Below are 17,655 nucleotides of genomic sequence, written 5' to 3' on the forward strand. Positions count from 1 at the left end.
ATGGTAAGCCCTATTGGTATAAATTGTAAATAAATTAACGTATATGATAACGAGTTTCATAAATGAAAATGCTCATATTTTTATAGGACGAACATAAAAGAAAAATGCTCATATTTTTATGATATTAATGAAGTATGATTTTGTAATTAAACAATTACACAGATTACCGTTAGATTACATGTTAGTCACTCAAATCCATTTGAATTTATAAAAGAGATGGTAATTTAATTTTTAAATATTGTGTTCAAAATTACTCCTATAATGATCTCAAGCTTATGTATTTTAACTTTTTAAGCATGTCGGATTGTTTTTGTGTATTTCCAGATAATTAATCGTTACAAAAAAGTGTTTGTGATATCTTGGGCTCTAATGGACTTTGATTTGGATGATCCAAATATAAAAGAACTATGAATTGTCTCCAAATTAACTACAGCTTATTGGGCTTTTTGAGTCCACTCAGTTTATTGACGATAATATTGGAATTATCTAACTTGGGCCAAAAATTCTACTTTGAGGCCTCCGATTTGAGAACGTAAATTAAAATAATTACTCCATATTTTAGTTTGATAGTATAAAATTTCGAAAATAACATAAGAAAATTTTAAATTCTACAGGGCTTTGATTTAGTTTTTATTTATTTCATTGATTTTTTTTCTCCAGTTTTTATTGTGTGTTTACTAATTTATAGGTAATTGCACCGTTTTTATATTTGGGAAGATGGCGACCAATACATGTGTGATTCTATGTCTGAATAGGTGACTCCTAGTAATTATTTTGAGTATAATTTTGAAACTTGTCATTACGTTTTAAGGTTGTAATGAGACCACTATTCTTCGATGGACGAGGATTGATGACTAACTCCATGATGTGTTGTGTGTGTTTCACTTTATTTTCTTATTTTATAATGATTTTAGATAAAAAAAAAGTCCACTACATTACTTTTTGTGTTGTTCATATTTGAACTTCTATACTTCTAACTTATCATCTTTTTCGCTTCACACACTTCCAATCTTTATCAAATTTCAAACGATCTAATTTGTATTATGATATAATGTTATCATTGATGAAGAATATAAATGTATAGCTAGAATTTAACGGTTTGAGACATGACTAAGAAAATTCTATCTTAAACAAAAGACATCATAAATAGTCCAAACCAAGTAGCCCAATAATCTAATAACCACTTCGTCCATAAAAAATAGTCTTATTTTTTTCATTTTGATCGATACATCGAAATTAGTCTCATTTTCTATTTATGAAAACTTTATCATTTTTTTCTCTTTATCTCTTATGTTACTGACTGCGTATTAAAACTCACATAGTCTACAAATAACTATTTTTATGGAGGGAAGCATTCTCTTTCTCCTATGATACCGATTGCTCATTAAAAATCATATCATCAATAAATAAATGTATTTTTTTGTGTAATTTTGGCAAAACACTACTCAAATAGTCAAATCTAACCAACATTACTTTTTCAAATATTAACTAAATGCCACGTATAGTGCGTGTGGAGTGTACGAGAGTTTCCAAGTCACAAAACAAATCCTGTCCCATAAAATAGAATCAACTTTGTAGATAGTTTTCTTATCACATCAACCTCAAGTTTCCAAATATTTTGATATGACACCATTTCATAACTTTGGTCTCTCATAATTCTCAATGTGGAACCTCATACCATATGCTGTTCAATGCATTTCTCCTACAAATAATTACAACTTGCTATTTTATACTAAACCATCATAAAAAGAAACATGAATAGCACAACACTATTTATAATATTCATGAACTTAACATAAAATGAAGAGTGAAGAGGTGAAATGTTCTGAATTCTTGCCAATTGTATATATGTTCATGACCTCATGCCTTTTGGAAACTTTTGATTAGATTAGAATAGTATTATTCAAAAAAGAACCAATTTTACTTGAATTTTACTTTCGACCACAACTCTTAAATATGGTAAACCATCTTCTTATTTACTAATTGGATATATAAATTTCAAATTTCATTATCATGATGACTTAAACCTAATATCTTTGATATTAATTAGATGTTAACTACTCTATTACTAGCACAACCATTAGATGTCTCTCTTTTTAACTTTTTAATTAATTTGTCAATTACATATCCTTTAGCACTCTACATCGATTGTTTAAGATAATAAAAAAAATGAAAGTTCATAAGATTAAATGTGTTCTGTTCCTCTAGCTTTTTTGTGATAAGTTTTCATGTTTAATCTGTAATTTTGATTTATAATCAAGTACTACAATGTTAGCATTATCCACAGTTAAAGTTCCAGACTCAATAAAAGTCATGAAAAGTGTTGAATTGCAATAATATTATAATTTAAAAATGTTCTAACTTCCAAATCCATTCTTGTACATGAAATGTATAATGCGGTGTGACAATGTTTGCATAATTCTTTGATAACAAGATCTCTAAGTTAGTCAATATGAAGGTTTTTGTTCCTTGAATTTAATTCTTGTAGTCATTTAACAATATATGTCGACTTGTCTTTTCAAATTAAATCTCAACTTTTAAGATTCGATATAATAAGCAGGATAATTATACTTTTTAAAAAATAATTCCCAGATAGAATAGAATTGAGTTGGAACTTGGACGTGTTTACTTAATTAGTGTCACTTTTATCACTGATCTTATCAAGAATTTAATCCAAAATTACTATAGTTACATCTGTAAATGTAAAAATACTTGAGATGACAACATATTCGAGGGATGATGATACAGACCAAACAGGAGAACTCATCCCAAAAGACTAGCCTGTTAGGAGAGAGAGTCCATTTAGTCTATATACCCCACACCAGTTGTTCTCACAACCGATGTGGGAATTGAGTCCGTAACATTCGACCCTCCTTTAAGGGCCAACGTCCTCGTTGGTCACGGCCACGTTGGTCACGGCCACGTTGGTCACGGCTGGTTCTTTGCCATGCCACCACTCCGTGGGCCACCACTCCGAGTTCTCGTTGGTCACGGCCACGTTGGTCACGGCGGATTCTTTGCCCGACCACCACTCCGTGGGTCACCACTCCGAGCGGTCCCAAACGCACTCGTTGGTCACGGCGAGTTCGTTGCCCGGCCACCACTCCGAGCCGTTTGGACTCTCAATGAAAGCACCAATTGATACAGACCAAACAGGAGAACTCATCCCAAAAGACTAGCCTGTTAGGAGAGAGAGTCCATTTAGTCTATATACCTCACATCAGTTGTTCTCACAACCGATGTGGGAATTGAGTCCGTAACAGATGACGATATTAATTGATCAGCATGATTAATAATAGCTCTAATCTAACTTTAATCTAATTACTCAAATCCAACTTGATATTGTAATTACAAAGAAATTGAAACACGGTTCAATTGTATCGTCACAAATAATTTAGAACAAAATTCAAACAAAATGTTTCGGGTAATGAGAATCTAGAGCTATTAAGATTATCACTAAATTCACTGATCTTGGTGCAGTAGGATTTTTAATTCAATTATTGGGCGTCAAGAACAAAATAATTGTTTAGTGTAATATGCTTTAGAAATTCGCTATACTCATATATGTCACACTGAATTTAGAATATTGCTAGTGTATTATTTCTTCTACGACTTAACTTAGAATTATAGGTTCTTGACAATATTATTTTTGTTTATTTTCATTGAAGAATATTATTGATGGCTGGTAGGTACATAGTTATTTTGAATCAAATACTATATCTCTACTCTTTTTATTTAAATAAATCTTGTTTAATTTGTTGGACTAGGGATTTTCTTGAAATCAATTCATTTTAAAATTTACATATTATTAAGATTAAAAAGTCCAGTTTTGGATGAGAGGGTACAGCTCAAATATTTATGCGTTAATTTACATAATTTTATATACTGCCTAAGATTAAAAAATTAAAATATGCTTTAACAATTTAGAGCTAACAATATTATCAAATATTTTTCGAAGCACATACAGAGGATTTTGGCAGGTTGCATTAATCAACCAGAAAACTATCATGCGAACTTTATTTTAATATTTTTCCAACTGCTCAAACTGCCAAAAGTTCCATTTTCAGGTCAACATAGTATTGAATAATCTTTTTTCGAACCACAAAATGGAATAAATATTAAATTATTCAGCATTTAATAGAATATCATGGTTAGTGCATTAAAGTTGACTTGATTAGTAGTAGTTTGGTGGTCTGAACCATTCATAACAAAGAGAGGAAGGAGAGATGCCAAATTTGGAATCTATCTAACTAATAAAAAATAATTTAGTTTTGAATTAGGATAGATACATGAATGCAGCTAAAAAATTAAATTAGGTCACAAATTGAACTAGGAGTCATTAATTATAATTATATACTTTATCTGAATTCTTTATCGTATCGAGTTGGAACAATCTGCTCAGTTCCTGAATTCCAGACTCAGACACAAAAGAATGACCTTGTCAATTTTTCTGAAATGTCATTTGTGAATATTGCTCTCGTTTATTACTAGCCTACAAAAATGATAAGCCAAAGTTAAAAAAAACAAAGTCAAACAAATGGTTATTGCACACAAACAAAATACTCAACAAAAGAGGAAATAAGGAGCACCATTCATCAGGGAAAGCAAGATGAAAGAAGAAAAAACAGCGATAAGAACGAAGAAATTAACGATGACACAGACTATCCTAACAAATCCTACAAACAAGCAATGAGCTTTCAACAAGAGATGAGGTCAATACATGTGGTTGAGGAAGACTTCATTTTTTAGTCTTTGTGAAATGGCTTACTTACCGTGGAACAAAAAGAGCACGTACCGATGATGCTCACATAATGGATCTAACATAAACATAGCATGTGGTCATAGATACCGACCATAATATGAACCTTGTGTAAGGGTATTTTGGTAAATGTTAGTCTAGCTTGTTTAACAATCTTACAAATTCAAATTTGTCACACTTTGTTCATACACTTCCTGTGCACCAATATTGACTTCAATCTACCAACTATAATTACTATAATGACTTCAATCTAACTACTATAGTTAATATGTTATGCCTTTGTTGCATGCATGATATCTTTACTTTGAAAAGTATATATATAGATAACTCTATCAACGTTTTTATTGACTTGATCAGTTCGTTATTTATCAACCTAGTTTTTCAAATATTGTGATTACCTTTTTAATTTGCTAGCTACAATACACTCTCAATAATAGCATGTTTTTATTTGTAATAATAATAATAATAATAATAATAATAATTATTATTATTATTATTATTATTATTATTAATTTTTTTTTTTGTATCGAAAAATTGTGATGATTTAGTAAAACATTTAATAAATTTGTCAAAAATATAATATTTCCTATGAGTAGTATACCTTCTATTGGAGTTTCATAATAAGTAGAAAAGGATAATAATGTAAAGAGATTTGAGCATTATGTAAAATCATTAATACACATTTTTATTATCAAATATACCCTTTTATGGACTTCATAAATCAAACAACTGTAATGTTGCAAAGTTAAAAGCATCCATTCATTCGAGAAACAAATTCATCCAAATTGGAAAATTAAATTTGATTCGAACGTACACAAAAGTAATTATTAATAGAGATTAATTAACATTAGAGAACAGTAGTAATCCAGCCTACAATTTCATCTGGGTTGTTCTTGAACTGTCACACACGTGGACATATAAATATTAACCCCCATTGAACTTAGACCCCAAAACCCCTAAAATATTTAAATAAACCCCCATCTAAATATAATAATAGCCCCACCATTGATAAATAAAATCCACATACATAAGAATTGACCAATAATTATATGAAATGTGATTAATATTATATCATTATAAGGTGGCAAGCCGACAAAGCAGAAAAGACGGTTATGGAGAGTATATTAAATTAAAATTAACCGACTTTTTGGATCAGGTAATCTCAAACATAAGCTTGGTTAAGATTAAATAATGACAATTAGGATTGGATGAATATTTTGGTTTGGATAAATAAGTAAGATTTAATAGATTCCACTGTGCCGACTTTTATAGGGATTTGAGGAATGACAACTAGCTTACAGAATGTAAATAGTCGGCGCATTAATTATAATAATATTAATTATTGTTACTACTATTTATTTGCTAATATGTTAATATATGCAATATTGCTATTTCCAATGGTAATGAGCTACTTGTAATAAATCAGATGATATATATGCAACTTGCTACACTGAGAAGAATTTGGTGTGGCTTTTAATTAGATTTACATTTTGGTGGTTTTAATTAGTTGGACGTTGGTTAAATATAAGTGCACCATATAAATAGATTTACTTGCAATTATCACACATAAAAATAATTAAATTGCATATGAATAAAATTAATTTTAAATATATTAAATTATTAATGTTTTTCAATCAATATATTATTTCTTTATGAACAGTTATTTAACTCAAGTCCATATAATCCATCAGTTGGATCATACTCCATATAATTTCGCCTAAAGTTTTTTTTTTTTTTAAATTAACTCATATATAAGGGAGGAAATTACAAATAAACTCAAAAAAAAAATTACAAATAAACTCTTATACTATAGATAAGAGGAAATTACAACTGATCTCAGCCCCTCATGCAATAATGTCTAAGCTTCTTGCCGCTAGGACAAAGGCTTTGGACTAATTTCGCCTAAAGTTTCACTATGGAAAAATTGCTAACAAATCCAATTTTATAATTTTTTCATTTTTAAAATCGTAAACTATTTAACAAAACTTCATCAACATTTATTTTATTTGAATTATAATATTTTATTATCAATATTAAGATAACCAGTTAAATAATCAATTTAATTGTATCATGGAGTATTTATTTTCAACCAAAAAGTTTTATTACAAGAAAAAATTAATTGGAACGTGAATACCATTTTTTATATAATAAAAAAGTTAGTAGAACGGAATGAAACAGTTAATGAGATATGTAAAGAGATCATCCAAAGACATTTCATACTCCCACGTCATCATTAAATGTTTTACATTTTTTTTTTATCTTTTATCTTCATCAATAAATTTCTCATTTCATTTTTATTATTTTTTAAAAATAGATCTCACCTTCCTTCCACGTCTAACTCATCTCACTTATAATTTATTATAAAATTAATACATAAAAATAACTCACCTTTCACTAATTATTTTTTTCATTTCTTTAATAAAATCAAATAATTTTCAAATTTTAAGTCAATTAAAAACGTACTAGTAGTAATATTGATTGATAGTGAAAAATAATAGTACTCCTATATACGTATATTTTTTTAATAAATAGTAGAGCATTGTAGCGCATATAACGCCATAGTTGTACACGTGCCAACCAATTATACTTTCAGCACCCCTTCATCAATAAACTATACAGTCAACCAAAATCCATAAACCAAAATACATAAATAAAAAAACAGCATCACCCCATATAACCAACAATATCACCCACCACCAAAATTAGAAAACATCAAATGCATGAACCCAGCACCCCTATAAATACCTCCCCATGCCCCCACTCTCCCCATCACTCTCCCTCCCTTCCCTTCCCTTCCCTTCCCTTCCAATAGAGAGAGAGAGAGAGAGAGATCAAAACCACCATGATTTCACCGTCGCCTCTTCCGATTCTCTCCAATTGCACCGTCTTCCCCGACCGCGCCTCCACTCTCCCCGATCTCAAGCTCTCCGTCTCCGATCTCCCCATGCTCTCCTGCCACTACATTCAAAAAGGCTGCCTCTTCACCCGCCCCCCTCTCGCGGCGCCGGATCTCGTTTCTCAGCTGAAACGCGCCCTCTCCGCCGCCCTCTCTCAATTCCCGCCCCTCGCCGGCCGCCTCACCACCGATTCCGACGGATACGTCTACATATCCTGCAACGACGCCGGGGTCGAATTTTCGCACGCGTACGCCGCAGATCTAGAAATCCGCGATTTGCTAGGGTTTTCCGGCGACGGAGATTTGCCGGCGGAGTTTAGGCAATTTTTTCCGTTCGATCTGACGGTGAGCTACGACGGCCATTTCCGGCCGATTCTGGCGGTTAGGGTGACGGAGCTCGCCGACGGAGTTTTCATCGGCTGCGCGGTGAATCACGCCGTCGTGGATGGGACTTCGTTCTGGAATTTCTTCAATAGCTTCGCGGAGCTCAGCCGCGGCGTGAGGCGGATTTCTAGGGCGCCGGATTTTAGGCGCGAATCGATTTTGATATCTCCGGCGGTGCTCAGGCTGCCGGAGGGCGGCCCGAGCGTCACCTTCTCGAGCGATTCGCCGGTGAGGGAGAGGATTTTCCGATTCAGTAAACAATCGATTCAGAGGCTTAAATCTGCGGTTAACAACCGGAAATATGAAGGAGAAGGAAACGGAATTGATATCGCTGAGCTGATGGGGAAGCACAGCAACGACACGTTGAAAAACCCTGACGGCAAGCTAACGCCGTTAGCTTGGCTTAGGAGCGCCGTTTCTAGAGAAATGGCGCCCCAAGCGGCGGCGGCGGCAGTTGAGATCTCGTCTTTTCAATCGCTGTGCGCACTGCTCTGGCGTGGGGTCACCCGCGCCAGGAAGCTTCCGGAGGCGAAAACGACAACGTTCCGGATGGCTGTCAATTGCCGGCACCGGCTCGAGCCTCGGCTCGAGCCGCTGTACTTCGGGAACGCGATCCAGAGCATCCCAACGCAGGCGGCGGCCGGGGAGGTCCTGGGTAGGGACCTCCGGTGGTGCGCCGAGCAGCTCAATAGGAATGTGGTGGCACACGACGGCGACACGGTGAGGAAGTACGTGGAGACTTGGGAGAGGGACCCGCGGTGCTTCCCGTTGGGGAATTTCGATGGGGCGATGATCACGATGGGGAGTTCGCCCCGGTTCCCTATGTACGAGAATGATTTCGGGTGGGGTCGGCCCGTCGCGGTTCGGAGCGGCCGCGCCAATAAGTTTGATGGAAAGATTTCGGCATTTCCGGGCCGCGAAGGGAACGGAACCGTCGATTTGGAGGTGGTTTTGGCTCCGGACACTATGGCGAGCCTCCTATCCGACCCGGAATTTATGCAATACGTATATGATTATTAGTCACCATATTATTATTTTATTAGTACTATTATTAAGAAAAAAAATGAAAAGGGAAAAAAATGAGGGTGTGATTGACAAATTTGTGACATAAATTTTCTTTTTGAATTCTATTTTCTTCCACTCTATGTAATCGATATTTAATTCCAATGTGTCAATCTAATTTTTTTTCTAGAGCTTTAGCCGTTAGTTGAAGGAGTACAAATTATTGAAACAACTGATATTGATGATTAAGTATAATTTGTAAAATATTTCTCATAAAAAATAATAGATAGATCGAAAATTCAAATCACTTTAAACATATCAACGGTCGCCTTCGTCCCTTTGAGAAAAGGGTCAACGGCCACCCGCCACCCTCATATTTGTATACATTTAAAAATAGTTAGGTGTAAATTAAAGATACTCCTATTATTTTGTGAAGAACGTAAGAATTGTGTCAATAAATAGTCCAAATATGAATAGTGAGAGATCATGACAAGATACAAGCTTAAGCTGGTTGACTTAGTATTTATCAAAGATTCCAATTAGCCCATCAATTTTCAAAGGGTTGATAATATTATACTAACAATAATACACGTGATATTTCAGAATTTCATGGGCAACTAACTGTAAATTAGTAAATGGAAAAATATGCTGCAAAATTTATAAACTTTTCCTGAAATTTGATATTTTCCTTAGAATTCTAAAAATGATGAGAAATACGTATTTATCAGGAAGTTAATTTTAGGCCAAATTTAATTCAACATACACATTTGTATGCATAGTAATTTTCTAACATTAGTTAATTTTTTGGCCAATTTTAATTCATCATACAAATTGTTCGTGTGTATAGCCACGGCAATTAAAATTTGCCTGAAATTGACTTCATGGGAAATCGACACATCACCCAAAATTCATGGTATTTCCCACTACATTGCGGGAAATACCGAATTTCAGGAAATGTTCATGGTTTTTGCAGCTATATTCCTTTAAAAATATGAATAATCTCAAAATATTTATTGAGGCTAAAGATATAGCTTTATTTAATTTTATTATTATTGTTCTTGTTGGCCTTTTCGTGGGTTACCATAGAAATAAAGTGATGTTGGAACTTAGACAAGTATAGTACTCCACAACAATAAAGAAGCAAAAATGAAGTGGCACTATCGATGCTCGACCATGTTCCCCAACTACTAGCACATAAAAACAGCCCATTGCATTGCAAATTTCTCATGTCCAATCTCCATTTTTATTATTCAGAAAAATATAACTAGTATTTTGTGATATATAAATATTAGTACTATTATCTTAAAAAATCAATCCTATTATATGTACTAACTTAGACCATCTTCGGTATCAACTATCATGTGTGAATTTGATATAGAGCACATTAGATGACCAACTAACATGTGGTGTGGAGTTGTGGGGTAAGGGTTTATTTTGGAGTTGAAGTTCAAATTTTGACTTTAAAATTGGATTTCGATTTAAAATATTTCAAGTATATGGTTTAAATTATCAGTAAAAGTTAACAAATTTTTCACCATATATCTTGAAGTATAAAATAACATGTATTTAATGTTTTTTATTAGCTTAACTTCTAAGAAATATAAATAAAATATACTACTCCACTATACAATTGATAATTTAATATAGAACACACATCGAATATTTTGGGTAGTCCAAAGGGAAGATGAAGATATACAGACATAGAATTATCAAATGGATAGGGTCAGTCCAATAGTCCATCCTGGTACACCACGGCTGCCTCGAGCTGGGTAGCTTGGGACTCGACTCGGTCCAGACCCACGGCTGAAATGGACTAGGCTGGACGGGATATCTTTCGATTAATCTGGATGTAGCTCTGTCCAGGCTCAACAACTAACCGTTACTTTGATAATATTCCCATGTTCAATTGAATCACACAGCAGCATTAAGGAACTCGTATATCACAAGCATATAAAGATCGAACACAGCTTGAAGCTTCGAGACATAAACCTTTGGCTCTTAGGCTGCATCAATTCTCACCCTGCACTAGAAACAACGATGCCTGCATCGAAACAAACACAACACAAACTACATTAAACAGTTTAAATACAAGTATTAGATTTAAATCTCTTGAAATGTTAACTTGCTTGATGCCTCGATATGAAATAGACAATAATTGATGTACAATATAATTATGCATAATGGTGATAATGCCACTGACCTCCACTTAATACGGACTAGGATACAATTTCCTTGGGCGCAAGGTCCTTCATCAATTTGAGTAAAAAATCATCTACACTTGGCATCGAAGAAGTTGCAGAGTCAGCAGAGAATCCCTTTTCATGCATTTCTTCCGTGAATGCTCTTGCCATGTCAAACTCATTTTGCTTTATCAGACTCCCAATGATGACATTGTATGTTACATGATTAGGTCCACAGTCACGATTCTCCATCTCTACCAGCAAACGTTTTACCTTCTCGAAAGACCCTTCTTGACAAAATGAACCAATGATCGTAGTATATATCTGAACATCAGGTTGTACACCATTTGATGGAAGTTGATTGAAAAGATGTCTCGCAATGCCATGTTTTCCATTTTTGCACAATCCATTTATGAGAGCACCGTACGTGACTACGTCAGGGGTAAATCCTTTATCTTCAATCAGGCGCAACAATGAAACAGCCTCATCAATCTCCCTTTTCATACACAGCCCATCCAACAATATATTATAAGTACATAAATCAGGAAGCACTTGTTGGTCTTCCATAATCTCGAAAAGTTCACAACGATCAGAAAATTTATATTTACTAAATAATCCGTGTATCATGGTATTATAAGCACGGTTATCTCGCACCAAACCTTTATTGGGAATTTCAAGAAAAAGAAGCCAAGCTTCATCCACGCTTCCCTTTTTGCAATATCCATTCAATAAGCTGTTGTAACTAACAATATCAGGGGTAAATCCTTTATCTTCAATGATGTGCACCAATTTAATAGCCTCGTCAATCTTCCCATTCCTACACAGCACATCCAACAATGTAGTGTAAGTATGCAAGTTAGGATGTACATGTTGGGCTTCCATATCCTCGAAAAGTTGCAGGCCCTCAACAAATCTTTTTTTACTAAATAATCCATGTATCATGGTGGTATAAGTATGCGTATTATGCACCAAACCTTTACTAGGAATTTCAAGAAAAAGAAGCCTAGCTTCATCCACGCATCCCTTCTTACAATATCCATTTAATAAAATGCTATAACTAACGATGTTAGGCTTTAAGCCCATCTCTACCATGGAATCAAGTATCTGTTTTGCTCTATCTATTTCACCTTTCATACAAAATCCATCAATAAGTGTACTATATGTGACCACATTGGGACAAATGTTTTGTTGCGTCATAATTTCCAATACATTTCCAGCCTCATCCATCTTCCCTTCCTTACAATATGCATCAATCAATATACTGAAAGTAAACACATTCAAAGATATCTTGGAATTGGCCATTTTATACAACAACTCTATAGCATCGCTGTGCCTACCATTGTCACATAGTCCCTTAATCATGGAAGTATATGTGACAACATCAGGTAAAATGCCCTTGTTGATCATCTTGGGTAGAAGTTGCAAAGCGTCATCCACCTTTCCACCCTTACACAACCCATCAATTAATGTGCTATAAGCCTTAACGTCAGGTCTCCACTCGCTACATTCTAATCTAATAAGCCAATCATGGGCTGCAACGATCTGTCCAGCTTTGCATAGTCCATCTATCACGTGCAGAATCATAACCTTATCAGGCTCACAAAGTTTCAAATCCACAACCTTTTCAAATAATACCCCTGCTTCGGCTTCCTTACCCTCTAAAAACAACCCTTTAATGAGAGGGCTGATTGTCACAGCATCTGGTTCGTAACCACTCTTAAAAAAGAAGGCAATTATAGCAAAACCAGAGCATATATCTTTCAAGTGACAGCAACAGTTAACTGCAATACTCATAGTGTAAATATCAACAGGGAAACCCATTTGAAGCATTTCATCAAACACATTAAGGCCAAAAGCATACTGCTCAATCTTTACACAAACACTCATAAGGTTGTTGTACGCTAGAATAGAAGGCTCAGGCCACATACTCTTCATTTCTCCAAACAATTTAATAGCATCATCTAATTCTTTAACAACACTGAAATCTATTCTGCAAGGTTTAGGTTGAAATTGAAAAGCGTTGGAGGAGAAGAGAGAGAATGGAGGAGAGAGAATACACGATTTATGAGAGCATCGATTGAGAAATCCTTTTCCATGAATGAGATCGATTGCAGATACAGCAGCCCTTCTGCTCATCTTCCTTAATCGGCAGGTGATATTGAAAGTGAGGAAAGGGAAACAATTTTGGGAAAGAGATTGTTTGTTGACAATTTTTTTAATCATAATTGGCCGAGTCAATGCCCAGGTTGGAATGAATATATATTGATAAATCTGGACGGAGCTCAGTCTAGCCCACTTGGTGGTAAGGGGATTGAGTAGGACTATGCATAAAATTATTTTTTATTGCATATTTTAATTTCTTATGTAATTTATAAATAGTACTCTCTCCGTCCCATAAATATGCACTTTGGGTTGGACACAGATTTTAATGTATAATTAGTAAAGTAAGAGAAGTAGAAAGAAAAAATAATTGAAGTATTTTTAGTGGAGAATGAGTCACACCATATTAGAGAGAAAATAGTTTCTAAAATTTAAAAGTGCGTATTCTTGTGGGGCACACTAAAAGTTAAGAATGCATATTTTTATGTAATGTTAGCAGAGAGTAGCGTCTACATTATTAGTAGTGCAATTGGATTTCCGAAATTAGAAAGTTCATACTCCCTCCGTCCCACTTACAAAATGAAACAATTGGATTTTGGCACGAAATATTATATAATGTTGTTTTGTGAGTTAATGATAAGAGAACAAAGTAAGAGAGGGGAAAAAGTAGAGAGTATTGTTTCCATTTAAGGAAACGTTTCATTTTTAATGGGACACCCAAAAAGGAAAACGTTCCATTTCTAATTGGAGTACTTTTCAAGGACGGACTAAAAAAATAATTCATACTTTTCAAGATGTCCAAATTTTCTTTTTAGTTTTTTCCACTGAAGATGTTCACTTTCTATATTTGGAAATAAATCTCACTCTCCTCTCCTCTCTTCTCATTAAAATATTCAACAACATTTCTCTCTTTGCTTACTCCACCTCATACTTCCTCCTAAAATCACATGCTAGTCAAGAATATGGACATCTTGAGTCGGACGGAGGGAGTATTTGTTAGATGATATTGGAACATGCTTGACCTAACCTATTTTTTCTCTAGCCGGAATGGTTTGACAGAATCAGAGGGTCATGTAAAAGCACAAAATGAATATGAATTCTCAGTTACCAAAATACAGAAATGCAGATAGAATCCTCAACCACTAACCGTTCAACTCATCCAAATATAACAAATTTTGAAAACAAATGTACTCTGACGATAATCGCATGTTCAATTGCATCACGCAGCAGCATTAAGGAACTCATACATCACAAGCATACAAAAAGTTGAATCCGGCTTGAAGCTCCGAGACATAAACCTCTTAGGCTGCATCAATCCTCGCCCTGCACTAGAAACAACGAAGCATGCGTGGAAACAAACACAACATGAACTAAAATCAGCAGTTTCAATATATAAGTTTCAGATTAAACTCTCTTGAAAAAGACAATAACTGAATGGCAAAAAAAAGTTCGAGATGGTGCAGTATTAGTATGCATAAAGAAAGGTGATAATATCACTAACCTCCACTTGATAAGGACTAGGATACAAATTACTTGGGCGCTAGGAACTTCATCAATTTGAGGAAAAAATCATCTCCATCTGGCATCGAGGAAGTTGCAGAATCGGCTGAGAATCCCTTCTCACGCATTTCTTCCATGAATGCTCTTGCCTTGTCTACCTCATTTTGCTTTAGCAGACTCCCGATGATGACTTTGTATGTTACATGATCAGGTCCACAGCCACGATTCTCCATCTCTACCAGCAAACGTTTTACCTCCTCGAAAGACCCTTCTTGACAAAATGAACCAATGATCATACTATATATATGAACATCAGGTTGTACACCATTTGAAGGAAGTTGATCGAAAAGATGTCTCGCAATGCCATGTTTTCCATTTTTGCATAATCCATTTATGAGAGCACCGTACGTGACTATGTCAGGGGTAAATCCTTTATCATCAATTAGGCGCAACAATGAAACAGCCTCATTAATCTCCCTATTCCTACACAGCCCATCCAACAATGTAGTGTAAGTATGCAAGTCAGGGAAACACACTTGTTGATCTTCCATATCCTCGAAAAGTTGCAAGCCCTGAGCAAATCTATTTTTACTAAATAATCCATGTATCATGGTGGTATAGATATGTGTATCAGGCACCAAACCTTTACTAGGAATTTCAAGAAAAAGAAGCCAAGCTTCATCCATGCTTCCCTTCTTGCAATATCCATTTAATAAGCTGCTATAACTAACGATGTTAGGCTTTAAGCCCATCTCTACCATGGAATCAAGTAACTGTTTGGCTCTATCTATTTCACCTTTCATACAAAATCCATCAATAAGTGTACTATATGTGACCACATTGGGACAAATGTTTTGTTGCGTCATAATTTCCAATACATTTGTAGCCTCTTCCTCTTCCCTTCCTTACAATATGCATCAATCAATATACTGAAAGTCTGCACATCCAAAGATATCTTGGAATTGATCATTTCATACAACAACTCTCTAGCATCTGTATACCTACCAGTGTCAAACAATCCCTTAATCATGGTAGTATATGTGACAACATCAGGTAAAATACCCTTGCTGATCATCTCAGGAAGAAGTCGCAAAGCGTCGTCCACATTTCCACCCTTACACAACCCATCAATTAATGTGCTATAAGCCTTAATGTTGGGTCTCCACCCACAACTTTCTAATCTACGAACCCAATCGTAAGCTGCAATGACCTGTCCAGTTTTGCATAAACCATCTATCAAGTGCAGAATCATAACACCATCAGGCTTGAAAACTTTTAAATCCAGAACCTTCTCGAATAATTTCACAGCTTCCGCATCCTTGCCCTCTAAAAACAATCCTTTAATGAGAGGGCTGATTGTCGCAGCATCTGGTTCGTAACCACTCTTTAAAAAGAAGGCCACAATAGCAAAACCAGAGCACATATCTTTCAAGTGACAACAACAGTTAACCGCAATATTCATAGTGTAAATATTAACAGGGAATCCCATCCGAAGCATTTCATCGAACACATTGAGGGCAAAAAGAATACTGCTCAATCTTTACACTAACACTCATAAGGTTGTTGTACACTCGAATAGAAGGCTCAGGCCGCATACTCTTCATTTTTCCAAACAATTTAATAGCATCATCTAATTCTTTAACAGTACTGAAATCTATTGTGCGCCGCCGCTTAGGTTGAAAAGCCTTGGAAGAGAAGAGAGAGGATGGAGGAGAGAGAATACCCGATTTATCAGACCATCAAATGAGAAATCCTTTTCCATGAATGAGATCGATTGCAGATACAGCAGCCCTTCTGCTCATCTTCATGTGTGATTGAAAGTGAGAAAAGGGAAACAATTGGGAAAGAAACTTTTCGAAGCTAAAAACACAAACGATAATTGAATTTATTTGGATGGTTTAATGAAATTAATACATGTTGTAAATATAGCCATAAAGAAGTTACATATTATTTGAAATTATAAATACTCATTTGGTACCTATTATTAATATGTTAAATTGTTGAAAATCAATTGTGGATAGTTATAACAACTTTTGTTAAATATGTAAAATATGGATAATCAAGTTTAAACCTTCTACTAAAAATGATGGATAATCAAAGTTATTGGTGAATGATCTATATGACCAATCTCGAATTTTATTATTTGGAAAAATATTATTTTAATATAAAAGTATACTACTCCCTCCATATTCAAAACAGTTTTGTTAAAATCGCGACCCGATCGCGCTTGGGTCGCGGGTCACAAGGGTCGAGACCGACGTAGCCCCATTGTGGGTGGGTGGGACGAGATTCAGGGGTCGCCGTTGGGGCGGCTGGGGCGAGGAAGAAGAAGATCGTCGGTTTGAATTGTTTTTACTTTTTCAGCTTCTTAAAGAAATCTATTTCTCCCTCTTCCTAGACAATTATGCACTTTTTAGAAACCCAAGACAATTTTTAACTTTTTCAGCTTTTTAAAGGAAGCGTGTGACCCCTCTCTTCCTCGACATGCACCTTTTTAAATTACCCATCTTTTTAAATTACTAAACTATTAGTATATGTATATGCCCCTCTCTATTTCTCTATTTTTCTTTCTTCCAAAAGGCAAACTATTAGTATATGTATATTACGCTATATACTATAAGAAGGCTATAGAAATAATAACTTAGGTACAATTCATATTATTATACATTTTATTATGACTAGTAAAATTTCTTTACCCATTAGTATCTATTTAGTAGCTGACACATATTAAAAAGAATACAGGTGTGGGTTAAATCAATTTTTAAACTATTAATTCGCCCCGTGGGTCCCTCGCCCCGCGACCCGAGGTCCAGCCTCATTGCCCCGGACCAACC

At 34.9% G+C, this 17,655-nt stretch overlaps 1 protein-coding gene and 1 pseudogene across 1 annotated transcript; one reads left to right on the forward strand and one right to left on the reverse strand.

Annotated features, from left to right (window-relative positions):
• The first annotated feature begins 7,546 nt into the window (after window positions 1–7,546).
• LOC121773447 (uncharacterized acetyltransferase At3g50280-like) lies at window positions 7,547–9,238 on the forward strand. Its single transcript, XM_042170306.1, has one exon. The coding sequence runs from the start codon at window positions 7,602–7,604 to the stop codon at window positions 9,057–9,059; it is 1,458 nt and encodes a 485-aa protein (XP_042026240.1). The 5' UTR covers window positions 7,547–7,601; the 3' UTR covers window positions 9,060–9,238.
• A 1,402-nt stretch (window positions 9,239–10,640) lies between these two features.
• Window positions 10,641–16,717, reverse strand: LOC121774571 (annotated as a pseudogene).
• Between the last annotated feature and the right edge of the window lie 938 nt (window positions 16,718–17,655).

This window comes from Salvia splendens, chromosome 17 (genome assembly GCF_004379255.2).
Source record: "Salvia splendens isolate huo1 chromosome 17, SspV2, whole genome shotgun sequence".
NCBI lineage: Eukaryota > Viridiplantae > Streptophyta > Magnoliopsida > Lamiales > Lamiaceae > Salvia > Salvia splendens.